Below are 19111 nucleotides of genomic sequence, written 5' to 3'. Positions count from 1 at the left end.
CAAACAAATAACTTGGATTTTCTTGGCATGTCGATTGATACTGCTTTCAGTGAATTACAGCAAAAGTGAACCGAGAAGGGTAAAGAAAACATATCTTAGATTCAGATGTTTCATAAAAACAATATGGTGCAGATATCGAAAATCTCAATCTAGTTAGGCTGATAAATGGTAGTGAGGTCAAACAGATAAATAAAGCTTGCCTGGAGTCCATTGCTCTGCCTTTGTCTCTACCTTTGAGGATTTGGAATTCTTGACTCTAAGCTGATCCCATCATAGTCCTTTGTGGTCATGACTACAAATATTTGGTTCTTTTGACCTATCTGTGTCTTCACAGATGATAAGTACTACATAAATATGAGTTAGCATTGTTAGTAGTGTTATTAAAGTTGTCCCGAGTGGCACATTGTTCAAAAGCACTGTTTGCTTCACTTAGGAGGGTGAAGAGGATTGGGACCTGGAATTAGGCAGAAGGACTTGACCTGCGAAACTCTCTACAGTACTGTGCTGTCTTCAGGTTCTACTGTGTCCCATTTATGACGCATAACAACGTCTCACTTGTGCTGACACAGCTTTTTTAAAATAGGCTATTCTGTACTTTGTGCTGAATGTAACAGTTTGCAGGAGCTGATTCTGCCCTGGGGGAATGCTGGGAATTCTGCACATTTATAGTGTTAAGATGCTTGTTTCCCGTTAACTATAGTTTCTTTTTTTAGGTGAGAAGTACAAGCAGCTCTCTAGGGATGAAATAACAAATTTCCTTGCAGCAGCCAGTCTGCTTGTGCATTTCACAGGACTTTACAGGGCATGCCGAGTGTATTAAAAATAGTTTACTTCAAGAGCTAACGGTTATTCCTACGTTGTTAAGGCACAGAGGTAGGGAAAGCAATAAAAAAGGCAATTGATGTTAGGCTACATACTGTAGTTAAAAGCGTAGAATTCAAATGAATGGGTGCAATGTTAAAATTGTATAAAGCACTAGTTAGGCCTCATTTAGAATGCCTTGTACAGATTTGATCACAATATTACATAGAAAATGTTGCTGCCCAGGAATCAGTCTAGAGTACAGCAAACAGATACTTCAAGGAATGTCCTATACTGACAGGCTGAAGGAACTGAACCTTTTTAGTCTTGAACAGAGTAGGCTACAAGTGGACCCGATACATGTGTTCAAAGTTCTTGCTGGTGCAAGGAGATGAGGAACTTTTTTTGCTTCTTTACCCTAATAGTTGTGGGAGAAGGGTGTTGGTCTGCACCAGTTATTGAAGGTCTAACTCTGGCTTTTCAAGTGAAGATCCTTGGATCAAATAATTACCCAACAGACTAGCTGGATCATATGACTGCTCGTTTGTGACCTTGATCTTGTTTTCTTCTGAAGCAGGGCTTGAGTCCTGGACAGGCTTGTTAGTGGAGAGAGAGAGGTGCAGTGTTTTTGCGTGTCATCCTGATTAGCGTGACTCTCTTTGTGAATGACAGAACTACCTACTGGGCAAGAAGGAGACCTCTGAAATGGCAGACAGGAACAAGGAAGCGCTACTGGAGGTAAAACTGCATGCATACAAGTTCTGCTATTAGACTGTCCACGAGGAGGGCATGAATTATCCTTGTGACATACCTACAACGGTTAAAGATAAGCATCAGGCATTGCTTGAGACACCTCATTTAAAGCCTTTAGATTAAAAATAGGAAGTCCTTAGGGTTTCCATGTGGCCCCTCCAAGCCTCCACTAGTTAAAAAGGTGTGCGTACTGCACAGACAGTCTTAGTGGCCTAAACAAAATATTTAAAATTCAGGCATGGTTTTCATTAATGGGCTAAATATCAACTTTGTTTTAGTAATCAGGCCATACAGATTGTTCAGTTTAGCTTTTAAGGAAAGACAGAGCTGTGTGTTTAGTGGGGAAAAAATGATTTGAAAGAGGATTTGTCAGGACCTTTAAACTTGATTTCTGTGCCAAATTTTGCATTTCTTCCATGTAGCCTTGTGTTTTACGTAAAACACAGAAATAAATGAAAGGAAAACTGCTGTCTACTTGCGAACAGGCACGATATAGTAATGTCAGGATCGCATGAGCTCCTGACTGGTCAGGCAAGGTGCTCACTGAGTGCAGGAGAGCTCTGTGACCTAGATGTCACAGGTTCGAGCCTGGGTCAAGTCACCAGGGGACAAATGACGTCAAAATAATACAATAATTGAAAAATAAGTTTAAAAAAATGTAAGCATTTTCCAATACGTTCGCATGTGTTAATACCCATTTTGCCAAATTGCAGCCACAGCAGTGACGGACTTTTCTTCTCCACAGGAGTGTTTCTGCGGGTCTTCGGTAACCGTGCCGGAGATTGAGGGAGTCTTGTGGCTGAAAGAAGATGGGAAAAAATCCTGGAAGAAACGCTACTTCTTGCTCCGAGCCTCTGGGATCTACTTTGTGCCCAAGGGGAAAGCCAAGGTGAGAGGCAGGACAGGAAACAATCCTTGGGGTAAAAAAGAGAAAAGACTTTGTCATTTCAGGCCCCAGTGACAGAACCTGATGTCAGTCTCTACTATATGTGTATCCAGGCCAGCCTGGCTGTGTAACACAAGGTTTCTTGATACTTTGGTTTCTGAATTAATGCGAGTAATATGAGGTTAAATATGTAAGAAAGAACCCATCCATTGCCTTGAAAGCAATTTTAATGGCCATAGCTTTAAATCGAAATATGCGCCTGTATCCTTAAGACATTGCAGACCGAGAAGCTGATTTCTGTAGCCAGGAAAGACTTTTTGGTTGAGCAGTTGAGAAACCTGGAAGCAATTGTAAACCCAACCTTTTCGTTCGCAGGCAAACAGGAACACACAATAAAAGTGAAAGTCAAGCGCCTGCAGGACAGAGAATAAGGACAGGATTGATTGGAAGTGTATCTTCCTAATCCTCATACTCTTATCTATGCCTTGCTCTATCCTAGCACTGCGGTTAAGTGATAACTCCAATCTCGGCCAATTCGCAGCATCTGGAATAGATCTGGCTGGCTGGTTACTCCTCAGCTCAAACGATGTCTTTTGCATTCCCGGATCTGATATCATTGGATCCAGTCCTGCCTTGATGTCATTTATACGATGCGCTTTACTGCTCTGATCCATAGTGCCAGGAGAGGGGAGTTCAGGTTGTGGGCAGCTGAGTGTGCTATATCTATTGACAATGTCAAATCTTTGTTTCACAGTATTTCTATTGCAGTGGTTTGGCTTAATTTTAGGGGTCCTTTCTTTCTGGTTGCATTGTTTTAAATTAACTTTATTAAAAGTTGTTTGGGAGAAAAAAAGCAGAATAAGTGGGGGGAAGTTAAAATGCTCATTTGTCAATCATATTGGTTTCAGAAAGCAGCTTGATATTTTGTTGTTCTGTTCTTGCTTACTGTCCCACACTCTCTGTATTCAGTCGCTGAGATATTGGGACAGAATTCTTTGTTGTGTTTGTCAAGAATCACAGCTGCAGTATATAATTACTGTCTTTCCTTGGGAACGTAGGTCATTTCTATTTTGGAAATCCAGAATAACATCTCACTTGCGTGTACATCTGTTGGCCAAAATTCTTTGATTAATTTCTTTGATCAGTGTCGGTAACCCTGCAGTGCTCACGCTCCAAATCAGGTGCACACCTTCTAATTTTTCTGTTTTTCATTGCTTTGATTCTGCAGACTGCTGTATTTTTTTTCTTTGCTTTCATTTCTAAAGAGTGTGGACTCAAAATCATTCTTTTCTGATGCATTTTTGTTTTCCAGCCAGGCAAGATATTGATTTATGTCTTAGATCACTTTCTTTTGTTCCCCAATTTGCCAAGACCTGGAACTATGAATGAAGCTTCTTGGCTGTGTCAGCCTGTCTGCTTTCCTGGCCCAAGAATTTGAACTTTTTCCTTAACTAGCCAAAGACAACTCACAGCATTTAAATCTGATCATTCCCTAATGCCAACACTGCTTTTGCAGATTCTCAAGTGGCAAAATTGTCGATTATAACCCCTGTTATGTGGTTTATGATGGGTTATGATGGAGGATAGGTTTCTGAACTTAACAAAAGCTTTAACACAGCATGAAGGGATTTTTTCTGATGAAGTTATGAAATTATGAATTTCACCAAAGTGAAATAAGTGTCACCTACAGACATTTCTCATTGGGTTTAGAAAACAGGCCGTTAAAATTTGTTTGTTTGTTTTTTTAAACCAAATTTCTAGATTAAAGCCAGTAATGCTTTCGTTAGAACCAGACAGTTTGAAGACTGTCATGTGCTTCCTTTTGGATAAGAAGCACGTAGAGGTTCAACACTGAATTAATCATCTGGGCTGCACTCAGCCCAAACTCTGAATCAGATTCCCACTCTAATTTTGGTGAGTCGGAACCTGGCAGTCTTGCAGTGTTCTGGCCTTTGTTCAATATGTGTTTCAGGAAAAATGTTCCAGGAGTCGTCATGAGTATACTTATCTAGTCAACTGCACATTTTCACAAGATTTAATATTCCCATTTGGATCTGTTTTAATGTTCCCTATATTTGTTTTTCACTGGTCATTGTCTCTTCATTGAGAAGAACACCATTCAAAAGAAAACCCCTCGGCTTGAGGGAGACGTGTTTTAAAAAAATGTTTTGTCGGTTATTACACTTTAAGACTTTTTAAAATCGCACCTGGTTTCAGCTTTATGATGCTCACTCAAGCGAGGTGCATCGTCAGTTGACACACTATGCCAGCAGGTCAACATTCTGTGCACCCCATCTCTTTCGGGGAGAAGGAGAGTGAATTGCTGTTTCCATTCCATTTTCACTTTGTTTCTCAAGGTTTTCCTATTTTTCCTTAATGAGGACTGTGTACATTATTTGAAGCATTAGAATGCTTAGCACTTTTTAAGGGGGACTTCAGTGCTATTTTTATATTTTGGGGTTACAAAGAATCAGCATTTCAAACCACAAGAAAAGTAAAATGTACACAGTAATGTGTAAAACCTCCAATTTACATCTCAAAATAGATTAAATTTCCAGGTACGGGCAGCGGCATATACAAGTTTGTGACAACATGGAGACTCAGGGTAATTTCACAAAGTCACGATTTTGTGCTTACTTCGAAATTTGTAAAATGTTTCTATACCGGTAATGAATTTATTTTGTTACCGAGACTTAACAACTGGTCTGAGAAATTGGGACTGCGGTTCCCCTTTAAGCGAAAGAAATAATAGTTGAATACAAAGTGCCCCCAAATTTGAAGGAACTCCTTTCTGGTTTCACAAACAACTTCTGCTGGTTTGTTGGTGGTGTAGATAGTTACAGTTACAGACGTCTCTCTTTAGAAGCTTAACTAAAACAAACAGCCTTAGGATCTAAATGATGACTCAAAAGTGAATGATAGCTGCCTGAATACAAATGAGTACAAAATAATGGACTACCCTCTACACAAATGCTGTCTGCTTTACAATGTCTAACAGCCTGTTGCAGAGATTCTAATGGAGTCTGTTGTTCATATTGAACTCTAGGACCAATGTTTCTCACAGTAACTCCAACCAGATTTTCTCAGCTTCCAACTTCTGAACATAGCAAACCCTCTCCTGGATTGTAACCCAAGTAGTGCTGTAAAAGTCATTTTCACTTTTTCATAGTGCTGGAAATGTACTGTATAGAAAAGGCATTTTTGATAAGTTTCAGCTTTCTGGTATGGAAGATTATTTGTATGGGTCAAATAAGATTTCTTAACAATTAGGAATCACAAAAATGTGGGAACGAAATACTTCTGTTGCTACATGTGCTGTTGAAAGTGTTCAAGTTGACTCCTCAGTATTCAGTATTTCCCAACCTCTCTCTCACTCTTGCAGGTCTCAAGGGACTTGGTCTGTTTCCTTCAGCTGGACCATGTCAACGTCTATTATGGACAGGACTATCGCAACAAGTACAAAGCACCCTCTGACTACTGCCTGGCCCTCAAGGTACTTTTCACAGGCTTTTCAACTTTCGAAAAAACAGACGAATTCCAAGTCATGTTCCTCTTTATGTCCTTATAATAATGAAAGACCACACCAGATATTATGGTTACTTATTGAAGGTTTTGCTATAAGCTTGTGGGGAAAGATATGATCCAGAATCTATTCCCAAGTCTTCCTCAGGGAGAATCTTTATCCCAGTCCTTTCAGAAAAAGCAGTTTTGATTTTGTCTCGCTCCAAGTTTTTGAATAATTTGATAGTGGCGTGTTTGTTTTCTGAGGACTTACTGTAGTTCCTCAAAAAACATGGTTCAGAAGTTTAAATTACTTTAAACCCTAATTATAGCTCATCCAGATCCCCTTGTCTCAATGCAGGGCTTTTTTTATTTGTAATAATACTAAAATGAATATCCTAGCTGTGCGTATCCCTGGCTGTGGGTAGATCTACATCATCTTTTGGCGAGACTGTCCTGTGTTAAATGTTGTTAAATCTTCAGAGCAAAGGTATTCATTCAGACTTAACTGGGCAACCTGATTTTATTAAAGTTACAGGACAAATGACTTAAACTGAAGGAGCATTTTAATGTATTCTTCAGCCAGCATTGCTATTTTTCTGTTAGGTTCTTCTCATCCTGGTTACTGTTTTCTCTGGGCAAATTTTGCTCCCTCTTCGGAAGAGAATTCTCTCCCAGATTCCATTTCATGATGAGTGTGATAGTTGACCTACAGGATTTAAATCGCTGACTTATTTCGCAACAGCCTCGGTAAAACAGCAATGAGCTGTGCTGTGACAGCTTTTAATTGCACAAACTGAGGAAGCATTACCGCTCCTGTCTGCCCTGTCTGTGTTGTTGATTTTTATTCGTCAGCCGTATGTAAAAGTGTGAGAAACGTTCTATTCTGTTTTGAGGCTGAGTGTCCAAAGAGGAAAGTCTCTCTATTAATTATAATTATAAAAACAGTCCATGTAGAATATTTCGTTCTTAAGATGATTCACAATAAATCAAAAGCAAGCAGGCATAGAAAGCCCAAGTGTAACCCAGTTAAGAACATACAGTAAGTCTGGTAACAAGAAAGAGGAGGCATTTTTGGCCTATCTTGACCTTTGGTACTGTAGATGGCAGCTACATAATCCAAGAATATCAACATATTTTTCTTGAGATAAACCAGTGTTTTGTCTTTAATAACATGGCTGGGTAGTCCGTTCCATATTCCCACAATCCTGTATCCAAAAAAATTTATCCTATTCTCGTGTTCAGATGTATTTCCTTGTAATTTCCTCTTGCTACAAGTTGAACACTCTGACACGGGTCCTCTCGTAAAAGTCTCTGTTTTGAGACAAAAATTATTCGGAATGTATCTGGATCCCCTTCTCTGGACAGAGCCCAGAGCAGCAATATCTGTTTTTGTAATGTGTTGAAACAAATATGCACAGTTTTCTGCATAGTCTTACTAGATATTTGTACAATTTGAACATACTATCCATTGATTTACATTCTACGCTTTTAACTACTGTATACCTTGTCCAGAAGAAATACATTTTAAAACGAGCATATACTTTGTTTTTATTGCAGTACCCTGTACTTGTCTACATTAAATATCATCTGCTAGGCACTATACATATTGTGCACTATTATACAAGACTCAAGTTGTGTGTGATCATCCAATAGCAGGGAGGTTCATTGTTAATGGACTTTCATCACCCCAAAGGCGTGAATATTCACACTCACACTGGACTGCAGTATGACCGTTACATAATGATCATGATTATGATGTCCATTTTTATGTGCCAAAATCGGCAAAACAAGTAGGGATAATTGTAATTATCAAGTATAAGATGATGTCCTACCCCAAAAACTGGTTCTGTCAATAACATTAGATAGTCCTTCTCTTCTAAAAAGTTACAACTGCTAAACTCATTTTCATAAACCGGCACAATTCAATGTGAGAAAGAAAAATGTAACATTAGATGTGTCATATTTGCCCTCAAAACAACAGGAAACGTGTCTTTAAAGATTACAAGGTTTCCATTGAAAATTCCAATTAGAATCTTGTTAGCTTGATGAACCCTGTTGATGCTCTTCAGTGGGGCCGTCTTTAGATACCAATGTGAGTAACACTTTATCCAGAACTCGCATAAGGGACTTTCACTGAACGTCGCTACACTTTCATGGTTCTGATTTTTGTTCTGCTTCAGGAAAATGCTGATGGGATTAGTTAGATATGCTGTGAACGAGCCAAACTGTGCCCTCAAAGTATTATTCGGACTAACTTTTTACCTCCATCTTCTGCAGAAATCTCGATACTCAGGATGCTGTGGGTTTGAAACTATGGAGAAAAATAAGATTTCTTTTAAAAGTTTCTGAAAGTTGGTCTTATTTTATGGAGCTCAAGGCCTTTTCAAATGTTATCCCAACCACCTACTGTACGTTTCTGAGAGTGAGACAGCCAGTTACAGTATGCAGGCTTTTTAAGCCAGTGCTTTTGGTGGATGGCTGGTTTTTACATTGATGCATAGAAGCCCTGCTTTTCTGCCTTGATAGCAGGAAAACGGCAAAAGTTTATTTTTGACAAAATACATGCAGGCCTCATTACCAACCAAGGAGATTTTCCGTGTATAAGTATCTTCATACAGTAGCTGTACCAGTCTGACTGAGCTCTATCAAGTTGTTGTGCAGTAACACGAAGGAGCCACTAGGGGGACCCGGTCATTCTTGGTGGAGAAGCGAAAAAAAGCATCTCTCCTGTTAGTCAGGTACTGAGCTTTGCAACCTTCCCTCTGCCTGGTGTGCGTGTCTGTCAGACTGACACCTCGGTCTTGTTCTGCGAGGAGAGTGGCAGGCTGGCTGTGTCAGCAGGTGGGTCAGTGTGCGCTCGAGGTGATTTCTGGGGTGGGGGCAGGAGACTGGCGGACTGTCCTTTGTTCCTCCGGTGCAGACTGAAGCATGGTGACACTGGCTGAATGAGAATGAGGGAAGGTGTCTTGTATCGTATGAAGCAGGCAGTTTTGGCAGCTTATCCTTAGCCTTGATGCATCTCTGACAATGGAAGTTTTTTTTTTGGCTTATTTTCTTCTTATCGGGGGCAGAGCACAAGTTAGCAAAATTATCTTAGGTGTCTTAATTTCATCCGGTAAAGGGAAAAAAAAAACAGCAATTTGAAAAAAGGCATGGAAAAATGAAATGTATCCTCAGCCTGTTTGTTGAGCAGGTTGTGGTCCTGCACTGCCATCTAGTGGGAAGGAAGGATATACTGCGGGACCTTCTGTGGATTTCATTCAGGTAGGGTTGGGTTGCTCCGGCTTTGCCGACTCTGGATCCGGAGCAGCTCCGGCTTCCAGCCTGGCTGTGGAGCCGATTAGGAGCCCCAGCTGCGACTCCAGTCTTGAGCTTGAGTGATGTGGTGCAATAACCAGTTGATTAGTTGCAGTGGTAACATGGGGAGTTAAGCTAGAGATGGATAATCCTGTGAAAGACCCCCACCACTGTGTTGTCTTGGTGTGCCATATCTTACTGTGCTCTCAGTATATACCACGTCGTCTACAAATGTGGGTTCTTGAATACTCAGTAGTTCAAGTAGGTAGCTGCGTCAGCATGCATAGGCTGCAAAGCAACGCAACGTTTTGGCTGTGGAGCCTTCTTCACACCTGAAGAAGGCTCCACAGCCCAAACTTTGTGTTTTTTTTTCTTCCCTTTTCAGCATGGAATAAACCTTTACTTGTTCCTTTGAATACTCGGTGCGAAGTATGGAAATACAAAGCCCTTTTTTCTTCCATTACTGAAAAATGCCAGGCCTATGCTAGATGGATTTTGGGTTCAAGTCATTCATTCCTGATGCGGCTCAGCTCCAGGCTCCAGAGTCCAGCCTCCGGAACTTGGGAAGCCCCAGCTCCGGCTTCGCTCTGGCTCTGAATCCGGATTCGGCTCCAAGGGCTCCAGACCCAGAGCTCGGCCAGCCCTACAGTCTAGTGCTGTGCAGACTCCCAGGCCTGAGCCCGGAGGCCCAAACTCCTGCTGGGTTTCATTTCGGCTCGTTACTCAACTGGAGACTTAATTGAGCCCGCAAGGTATTGTTTTCTGTTCGAAAGTTGAAGTTACTTAAGGAAACGCCAGTAGTTAAAAGACAATTGCCAAAATGTGTAAGAGACACAAAAACAGGAATTTGAATGAACAAATCCTGGTATTCCATTAAAATAAGGAATCGGCTCTGAAGCTGAAACCCACCTGACCTGATCTTGGTACAATACAACCAGGCTCATTTAGGATTTTATTAGTTCCAAATGAAGTGCAAAATTGCATAAATGGATAGACTACGAAGAGCAGACCTATCAGACGCCTTTTTTTTGCTCCATGGAAGCTCTCATCTCTCGGAGATTAACCACACAAATTAAACGGAATGTTTTATCCACTCCATATACAACCCAGGAGGAAAGATTTCTGGAGTTTGTGACCTAGTGCAGTATGTTACAATACATCTAGAGTTTCCTGAAGCGAGAGGTTTAAACATCCCGGTAAAATTGTAGATGATGGTCCTTTTCACTTTTCTCAGTGCACGTAACTGGCAGCAGAACTAAGAGGTAGAAAACCTTCAATTTGTAGTTTAGCTGCTGAAACTGTTTCTAACAGTGGATACTAATCCCTCTTCTGGGGGTATAATGTTTCTGATGGTGCCAAACGATGCATGCGTGTACTGGGGTGTAGAGAGGGCTCCGTTGAAGCAATATTTCTCCTGGGCTCTGAGCAATACTTCAGGGTCTTTACAGCTGGTGACATTAAAGACTTTTGTGATTTGCTGGCATGGTGTCTGTGCTACATTTCAGCACAGAAATCTCTCTTTGGCCTATTGAACAAGAAAGAGCTGTTGCTGTTGGCTTTAATCTGAAGGGCAGATTAAAACAGTAGCACAGCTGTGGGTCAAGTAGGAATAAAATCAAAGCCATACCAGTTGACAATTACTGCTGTTTGACCATGACCTATAGCTACATGTAGGTCTGAGCTCTATAACACAATAATTTTGGATCTTGGGACTCATTTGAGTTGTGTGTCTATTTAAATTACTTAGTAGAGGATCACATTTAGGAGCAATTAATGCAAGAATATAGGTGATACCAAAAGGTTCACAAACTTATTTTCACCACTGGATACTTAAGATGCTGTAGGACATCCAGACTGAACTGAACATGTAATATTGCTTGCAAAATTGCAACCATTGGTGATGAATGTCATGTTTGTGTCTTAAAAATGATTTCTTTAAAACTAAGATTCCTGGTTAAGACAACTTGGTCTTAGAATTTGGTTCTTTCATAATGTCTTAATTGACCCATGTGAACAAGCACCATCACTGAAACATGAGACTCGTATAAAGTCGTTTATTTTAAAGCTTACACAATTTCAAGAGCTTGAAAGGAGACTCGACTTTCTTTCTACTCTTCAACAACACCTTAAAGTCAAATTTGCAATAATTTGATGGTGTTTCGCCCTGATTCATTGATAGGAATCACATATGCGTTCATAGAAAAGCCACAAACGAAAGTGTGTCACCTTCCCTTAGGAAATCCATCAGCCTGCTGAACTCACTGCTGAAGAGAAATGTGATATTAGCATTGAAAGGATTATGTTACTTTTTAATCAACGTATTCCACTGTGCACAAACTATCCTGCCATATGATTTACTATAAGTGAGCAGTGGGCCCATGTTGGAAAATGAACCCCTTAACTTAAGAGGGGGATATAAGTTTGTCTTTTGTGATATTCAGTCAATTAAATATGCTTTTCCAGTTGTGAAATTCACACAGGATGGCCCACGCTTCACTGCTTGTCTAACAAGATGCAGTACTCTGCCTGAGTATAGACAGGCTGCCCCAGTTCCCTTCAGTTAGAGATCCCAGATGTCATTGTCTAAAATGGATCTAACCTATGCTCAGTGCTTTCGTCTTCCTCTTAAAGACTAGCTTTATTGTTTGACAGTAGTCCGATGCTGAGTTAATGGCTCTCTTTTCTGTGCAGCATCCGCAGATTCAGAAGAAGTCTCAGTACATCAAGTACCTTTGCTGTGATGACGTCAGGACTCTCCATCAGTGGGTCAATGGGATCCGTATCGCCAAGGTAACTGCATCTTTCCAGCAGTCTCAAGTGGTCCAGCTTCTCTGGGAACACCCATGCAAATGTAATTCATGATGAAACCTTAACAATGTGAAATAATTCAAGTAGGGAGCTGCGTCAGCATGCGTAGGCTGCAAAGGAACAAGTAAAGGTTTATTCCATGCTGAAAAGAGAAGAAAAGAAACTCAATGTTTCTTCTCTTTGCAATGTGAAATACTTACAGGTATCTATCAACTTATTAGATGCTGTACACTGGGTATTGTTAACCCCTCTGCAAAGTTTATCTGCTGTTCGCTGGAATTATTCAGTGTTCAAGGCGTCAGAAAACCTTGAAAAGCATTTTTGTTCTACAGTTTAAAAAAATTACATTTTTTGAACCAGATGAATTAGTGAACGAACTGAAAAGAAGAATCGTCTGGGGAAGTGAAGAATGCCTCTTCTGCTGTTAAGTTGGGCTGCTGTTTTGTTCTGAATCTTGTCTGCTGTGGCTTCGCAGTATGGAAGGCAGCTGTATGTGAATTACCAGGAGGCCATGAAGAGGACTGAGGCTGCTTATGACTGGTCCTCCCTCTCCAGCTCCAGTATGAAATCCGGCTCCAGTTCCTCCAGCTTGCCAGGTGAAGCCTCTAAGCACCATCCATTTCCCATTTCCACCACAGCACTGTCAGTTAGCTGACATGTGAAGAGAAGTAGAGTAGTTTATTGCCCTATGTACACGTACATTGGAGTTCTTTTAGAAGTGTACAAGTGTGCTGAACAAAATCCTGTTTTTCAGTTTTCTCATCAATATGAGTGTCGTTTGATGTTTAGAGATAAAATGTCTTCAGCATTCCTAATGTTATGCATTAAGAATCTGCAAAAAGATAAGTGAACTTTTTCCTGCAGTAGAAAAGCCAATTCTTTCACACCACAGGATGTGCAAAAACACCTAGAAAAGTTGTGCTCAAACATACTTCTAGAAACGGAAGAAGAGAGAGAACTCTATACTTCTGTTTCAGCACTTTCATATATGATAGAACTATATGGGTCATTCAGGTCATTCCTTAAGATATCCTGAAGTAATCACTGAATAAGGCAACCTCCTGTACAACTTCCCATGACCAAAATATCCATAAATCCAGCATTGTTTTCATCATCACTTTCAATCCACTAGTATCAGATACTGTCAAAAATATTCCTCTCTGCTGTTACATTGCTGCTGTGAGCCATGTACAAAACATTGATTTTTCTGTCAAGTCTTGCTCACCTCCTGTGGTAAATATTACTTTGCTTGAGTCAACCAGCATGTTGCACCGGAACAACCTGCTGAAATGCAGCTGTCTGCCATTACCTGTGGCTAAAAGAACACATGTATAAATGAGAGACTATCAGCCTCCTTAAGTGTTTCGGTTTAAGTTTCACGACTTCGGATTTATAATGTCTTAACGGTACTTAAGTGTAGCAGTTGGGTATTATCCCACAATAAGGAGATAGAAGGGCATCTCAGAACTAACCAGCTGTTCATGAGTCTCGATTTGACGTTTTCATGGTTAGAACTGATTATCAGGTTAATTAGAACGTTCCACGTCATCTGTGAATTCCATAGGCATTGGAGAAATTAAAACTGCTTATTCACAGTCCTGACAGTCAGCAATCAACAAGCTGCATTAAACAGGACACCATGGTTTTTTAATGGCAAAATTAGGAGAATGTCCATAGTGACTCGGCAAGAGTAGGATTCAGGCTTTATAGAAGAGAGCCCAAATGGTGTGCTTATTGCTTTGAGCTGAGCTACCATGGGGAATTGGCGATTGCTTCAGCGTGCTGACATGCACCTGCTCTCCTGCAGAGTCCCATTCCAACCACTCAAACCAGTCCGACAGCGGCGTCTCCGACACCCAGTCCTCGGGACACGTGCGTTCCCAGAGCATCGTCAGCTCCATCTTTTCCGAAGCCTGGAAACGCGGGACGCAGATGGAGGAAACCAGCAAGGTAGGCGCCCCTCCGCTCCCCTTCTCCCCAGGTCTTCACTGTCATTGACTGCAGTGGCAGTGGCATGAGGCCAGATGGCAGTGTGACCCCGAAACCCCAAACAGAGTTTCTGTGCACCACTTGAGGAGCATGAGAACCACACACGCGGACCGTCATCGCTGCCTTTTAGATGAGCTCCCAGTACCACACCAGTCGAAGAGAACCCCAATTGGTCCAGGTCTCATATCCTAAATTTTAAGTTCATCGTACTGTATATACAAAAACCCAGGGATTTTCAGGAGCTTGGGACAGCACAACAAGCTGGGCTGACATTTGAATCTAGAGAATTCCCATTAGGAAACACTCCCACTGACTTGTTTTACAACCAGGTGTCATTCTATACAGGAGGCAGTAGGCAACACTGTCATAATAATTATTGCTTACATTTAAATTGCGCTTTTCTGGACACTCCACTCAAAGCGCTTTACAGGTAATGGGGATCCCCTCCACCATCACCAGTGTGTAGCTCCCACCTGGATGATGCGACAGCAGCCATAGTGCGTCTGTACACTCACCACACACCAGCTATTAGTGGGGAGGAGAACTGAGTAATGAAGCCAGTTCAGTGATGGGAATTATTAGGAGGCCATGATTGGTAAAAGCCAGGACACTGGGGTTAATACCCCTACTCTTTTCGAGAAACGCTATGGGATCTTTAATGACCTCAAAGTCAGGATCTCTGTTTTACATCTCATCTGAAGGACGGTGCTTTTTACAGTATAGTGTCCCCATCACTATACTGGGGCTTTAGGACCCACAGGGTGAGCGCCCCCTGCTGGCCCCACTAACACCTCTTCCAGCAGCAACCTTAGTTTTTCCCAGGTGGTCACACGTCCAGGTACTGGTCAGACTCACAGCTGCTTAGCTTCTGTGGGCTGCCAGTTGTGAGTTGCAGGGTGATATGACTGCTGGCCATATGGCCATACCACCCTGCAGTTTAATAAACTGTAAAATGTCGAAGTTCTTTTACCGAAAATTACCTCTTTCTGTGGATGAGAAGGTGCAGGAAGGGCTAACAGTAGGGTTTTCACACCAAGACATTTGCATGAAAATGAGCATTGAGCATTGAGTTCTGTTTGGAGTAGATGGGTGGTGCATGTAACAAGACATTTCAGTGTTCCCTAACCCTATAGTGGCCTGACTGAGGATTTTTCACATGAATTTTGTGAAATGACCAAATTTATTCTGTGCTTACAAAGTCTACTCAAATATCTATTGTGTGAAAACTGTACGCCATGGTTCACTATTTGTTAACACACAGATAGGACTGGGGAGCATATTCCTATGAACGATAATTGTATACCCCAACATGTCCCGCAGTGTGATTTGATGTCCAAAATTGTCAGGAGACCTGCTAGCGGGTCTGTAGTTCTATATTTTTTTACAACGTAGTTCTTTATGTAATACATCAACTGTTACACATTTACATGAAAGGTCTGGCAAACTACTTCAATCAAATGGCACTCCTAGCACCCAAGCCAAAAGCTTCTCTTGATTTTTTTTCAGAGCAAATGCACTCTGGCTTCTACTATATGGTGCACAAATTCTTTGGTGTGGGGACAGTTTTCACTCTGTTGTCAGCGATATGCAGCTGTAATGAATTTCAGAATACAATCTTGTGCTAAATATTCAATATGAAGGATATTGTGTGTTTGAAGAGGGTTTACATTCCTCTCTAAGGTATTGAGATGCAATATTGTATCATTATCTAATTAGATAAGGAGTCTAGAGGTAAATTGGGGTTAATTAAACAGGATCTGGTGTTCCTAGAACTATTGCTTGAAATGCAATGCTTTACTTTTCCTCTGGAGCCAACATATAAAACCTTAATCATAGATAATCTTAACAGATTCATAGCTATCTACAGATAAATCAGTTTTTTAACCTCCCACAAAGTGTTGTAATTTCTGTTAACAATTTTACTGTATCCTCAATTTAACTCTCTCATCAGCACATGTGAAGCCTGGTTTTTCTGGATGTGTTTTTGGCATTGAAGTATGAGATGTTCATATGTTTATGCATCAAGATTGCATTTACAACTGTGTGGTGACAGTGTTTAACATGCTACTCTATTCCCAATTGATGTATTTGGCCCTCTGAATGCTCTTCTGTTTTTTTTCCCTCAGTGTTCTGCATCAGTTCATAGTTTTTATCAGTTTGACCTTTTCTGTAGGAAGCATCTTGTAGGACTGACTGACTTTTTAGTTCAGGTCCTGGTTAATTTGTGCATATGTCTGTCCGTTTTCTTTAAATTAGGGTTGCACTGATCGCCAAAAGAAATATCAGGATGCATGAATCGGCCATTTTTTTTTTCTTGCATGTAAGTGGACAGGAGAAAAAAAACACAGAACCTCCGTCTCCAGTAATCATGTCTGTGTTTCATGGAAAAAGCTGCCAAACATTGTTGAAAGAGAAATCTGCTGCATCTTCCAGAGCATTTGCCATGTGTGTGAATTGAATGATATACAGTACACGTTTGTTTTTAGTTCTGAGCGGTCATGCTTCTGGCAGGGGCCGTGTTGGAAAAAGTCTTTCGCTTCATGTGTCTTACGTCCACTTTTCTCCTGTTGCCTCATCTATCCAGGGGTCGAAGGTCAAGCCACGCACGCCTGTGCTCCTGTGCACTGGGTCGGATTAAGGTTAGGTGGTGTTCAGCCCTGCCAATGTGACACAGTTGAGTTGAATGTAACCACACACCTGAAACCAACTAACCTCGTACCTTGTTACTCTAGCTTTAATTCTTAATTTCTGAATGTGGGTTACTGTGAGGTGATGTATCTTAATTAACTAGAGTCAATCCACATCACGCTTTGTTGTTGATTGGTCTTTTCTTTTGCTTTGTCGTTGTTCCGAGCACCTAACAAGGGATGACAGCTAAGTTCCAGAGCTGCCTTTTCTCAAATTTATTACAGAACGTGTAGCCGGTACACTTGTAGCTGTGTACTACAGCCCGGTAACTGGCCATCATTGGAACTAACAGAAAAACGGAGCCTCCCATTTGTATATATTTGATCTTGGAACTTCCCTGTCACCTCATGTATTAATCCAGTTTTCCTCTTTATTCCATTCTACCTTACAGCTCTCATATGGGATTATACTTTCAGGTCAAGAGAACCTGGTTTTGTGGAGGTGATGATAAAAAACTGTACTACTAACGTTATGTATGGGAGCTGGCATTGTGAATATTTTGCTCCCAAATGCGTTCTTTACTTTTGAATTTGTACTTCTGTTCTAGGAGCAAAAATTATTTGGAAACACATTGAATGGATTGTATAGCAGTGCTGTACAGGTTATAGTCCTTTATACGGTAGTCTAACAATTGCAATTAGTAAAAAATATTGCTTGCAATATGCAGTTTTAAATTTGAAAATTATTATTTCTCTATGGTAATTAGCTTATAACATTTGTTTATTAGTATACCTGTGTAGAATTCCTTAATAATATTGAGGTAGAATACAACATCATTGAAGAGGGTGAGTCTTCTTGTTTACTGGAGTGCAGAACTGGATAATTCAATTTTAATGTGCACTTTTTAGCAAGCTGACAGTTTTGTACAGTACCACTCGTATACTACACAACAGAAGTAAAAAAGCCTAGTTTTCCGCACAGTAAGAGAACCTGAATAAACAGATTGATCTCCTATTAAGTGTTAGACTATTAATCATGCAATACATCTATAAAATGATGTGGAGTTACCCTTCAGTGCCTTAAACATGAGCAGGAGAAGTTTATAAAGAAGTCTGTTCTATACTTTACTGGGAACAAGTGTGGTGTCGTGAGGATGGGAGTTATGTGTTCATGTTTAGCATATGAATTGCAGAATTCTGGCCACACTGAAGCCTATTTAGTACCTTAGAAGGTACTCCAATAATTAAGGCATTACAGTTTTCTAACCTTGTTAAATTAAAGGCATGAATTTAAGCATTAGATAGAATAAAAGTCTTAACCAAATAATGTTAAATGCCTTTGCATTCAACATTAATGTAAGAAAGGAATGCCACAAGAGTATCTGACATGTTCTTCAAATGTCAAACCTTTTGTTGGCTTCAGCACCATGAATAACAGCACTGTAGTCACCAATTTTGTGACCAGAACAGAGAGTGGCCAGAGTGGTCTAGATTGTCAGGCCGGTGTTGTATATCAGGGTTAGATCACACGAGAGCTGTGTATGTTCTGGCAGTTTAAGGGTTGAAGGAAGAGGAGAAGGGAATGCCTTTAAGATAGTGCTGTTGAGTCCATTTATTTCAAGCTTTGGTGTCTGTGAATGTGTAGGGAAAAGTGTGTGTGTAACCTTTTTTTAACAATGTTCTTCAGTCTCAGCCAAAATCCATTATGAAAAGTAGAAGTGTGGGATAATGTTTCTGCGCCTTTGAGTAACCTGTTTTTATTTTTCTGGTGATTAAATGTGCTTTTCTGCACTTTGTAAAAGGAAAGTCCAGCATTCCTCTCTTCCTGTAAAAGACAAGAATCACAAATTGAACGAAGGCAGGGAAGGACAACTGTCAAATATGCAGGATGAATAAGGATGGATAACTTGAGCTGAAAAGTTCATCCATTAAAGGAGCACTCCTGTGAAGAGTGAAGACTCATGGTGCTATAATGCTTTGTTCATTCATACTGTAAATACTTCATAAAGTATTAGCATCACCAGTTTTCTTCATCTGGACCCACATAAATGTTGGATTTATTGGTTCTTCGTATTTTTAGCTTGACACACACAGCAACATGAAACATTCTTTTTCCAACACTCCAGTAATGTTACAATATATGATATGTACTGTAAACGGTTAACCTGTATCCTAAACCTGTTACTAACGCTATCTAGACTCTGGACTCAAATCACTCCAATAGCATAAAATGTACCTTTCTGATCTGTCACCATTCTCTACCTGTCTCTAGATGAACGATGATTTTCCAAATTGCATATGCCAGCATTCTATTTATTGTGCCGTGTGTGAGTGGTTTACATGTGTGACTCATAGATTATTTCTATAAAGAAAACATTTCCTTCTTGCGATATACCTCATATTTTGTAAGATGTGTATGTTTGCATTTGAATTGACTTTTTAAAAG

The 19111-nt window shown here is 40.5% G+C and overlaps 1 protein-coding gene across 5 annotated transcripts in view; it reads left to right on the top strand.

The window, feature by feature from the left end:
* raph1a (Ras association (RalGDS/AF-6) and pleckstrin homology domains 1a) overlaps positions 1-19111 on the top strand; it is a 136498-nt gene that overhangs the window by 112188 nt on the left and 5199 nt on the right. For all 5 annotated transcript variants that reach the window (XM_069196334.1, XM_069196333.1, XM_069196337.1 and 2 more), the window contains 6 exons: positions 1474-1539; positions 2300-2443; positions 5823-5933; positions 11933-12031; positions 12525-12645; positions 13857-13999. In XM_069196334.1, coding sequence (XP_069052435.1) covers positions 1474-1539; positions 2300-2443; positions 5823-5933; positions 11933-12031; positions 12525-12645; positions 13857-13999 — 684 coding nt within the window. The remainder of the gene's footprint in view (positions 1-1473; positions 1540-2299; positions 2444-5822; positions 5934-11932; positions 12032-12524; positions 12646-13856; positions 14000-19111) is intronic.

This window comes from Lepisosteus oculatus, chromosome 12, assembly GCF_040954835.1.
Source record: "Lepisosteus oculatus isolate fLepOcu1 chromosome 12, fLepOcu1.hap2, whole genome shotgun sequence".
Taxonomy (NCBI): domain Eukaryota; kingdom Metazoa; phylum Chordata; class Actinopteri; order Semionotiformes; family Lepisosteidae; genus Lepisosteus; species Lepisosteus oculatus.
The sequence above is the reverse complement of the archived record's forward strand: the minus strand, read 5'-3'. Positions and strand labels throughout refer to the sequence as shown.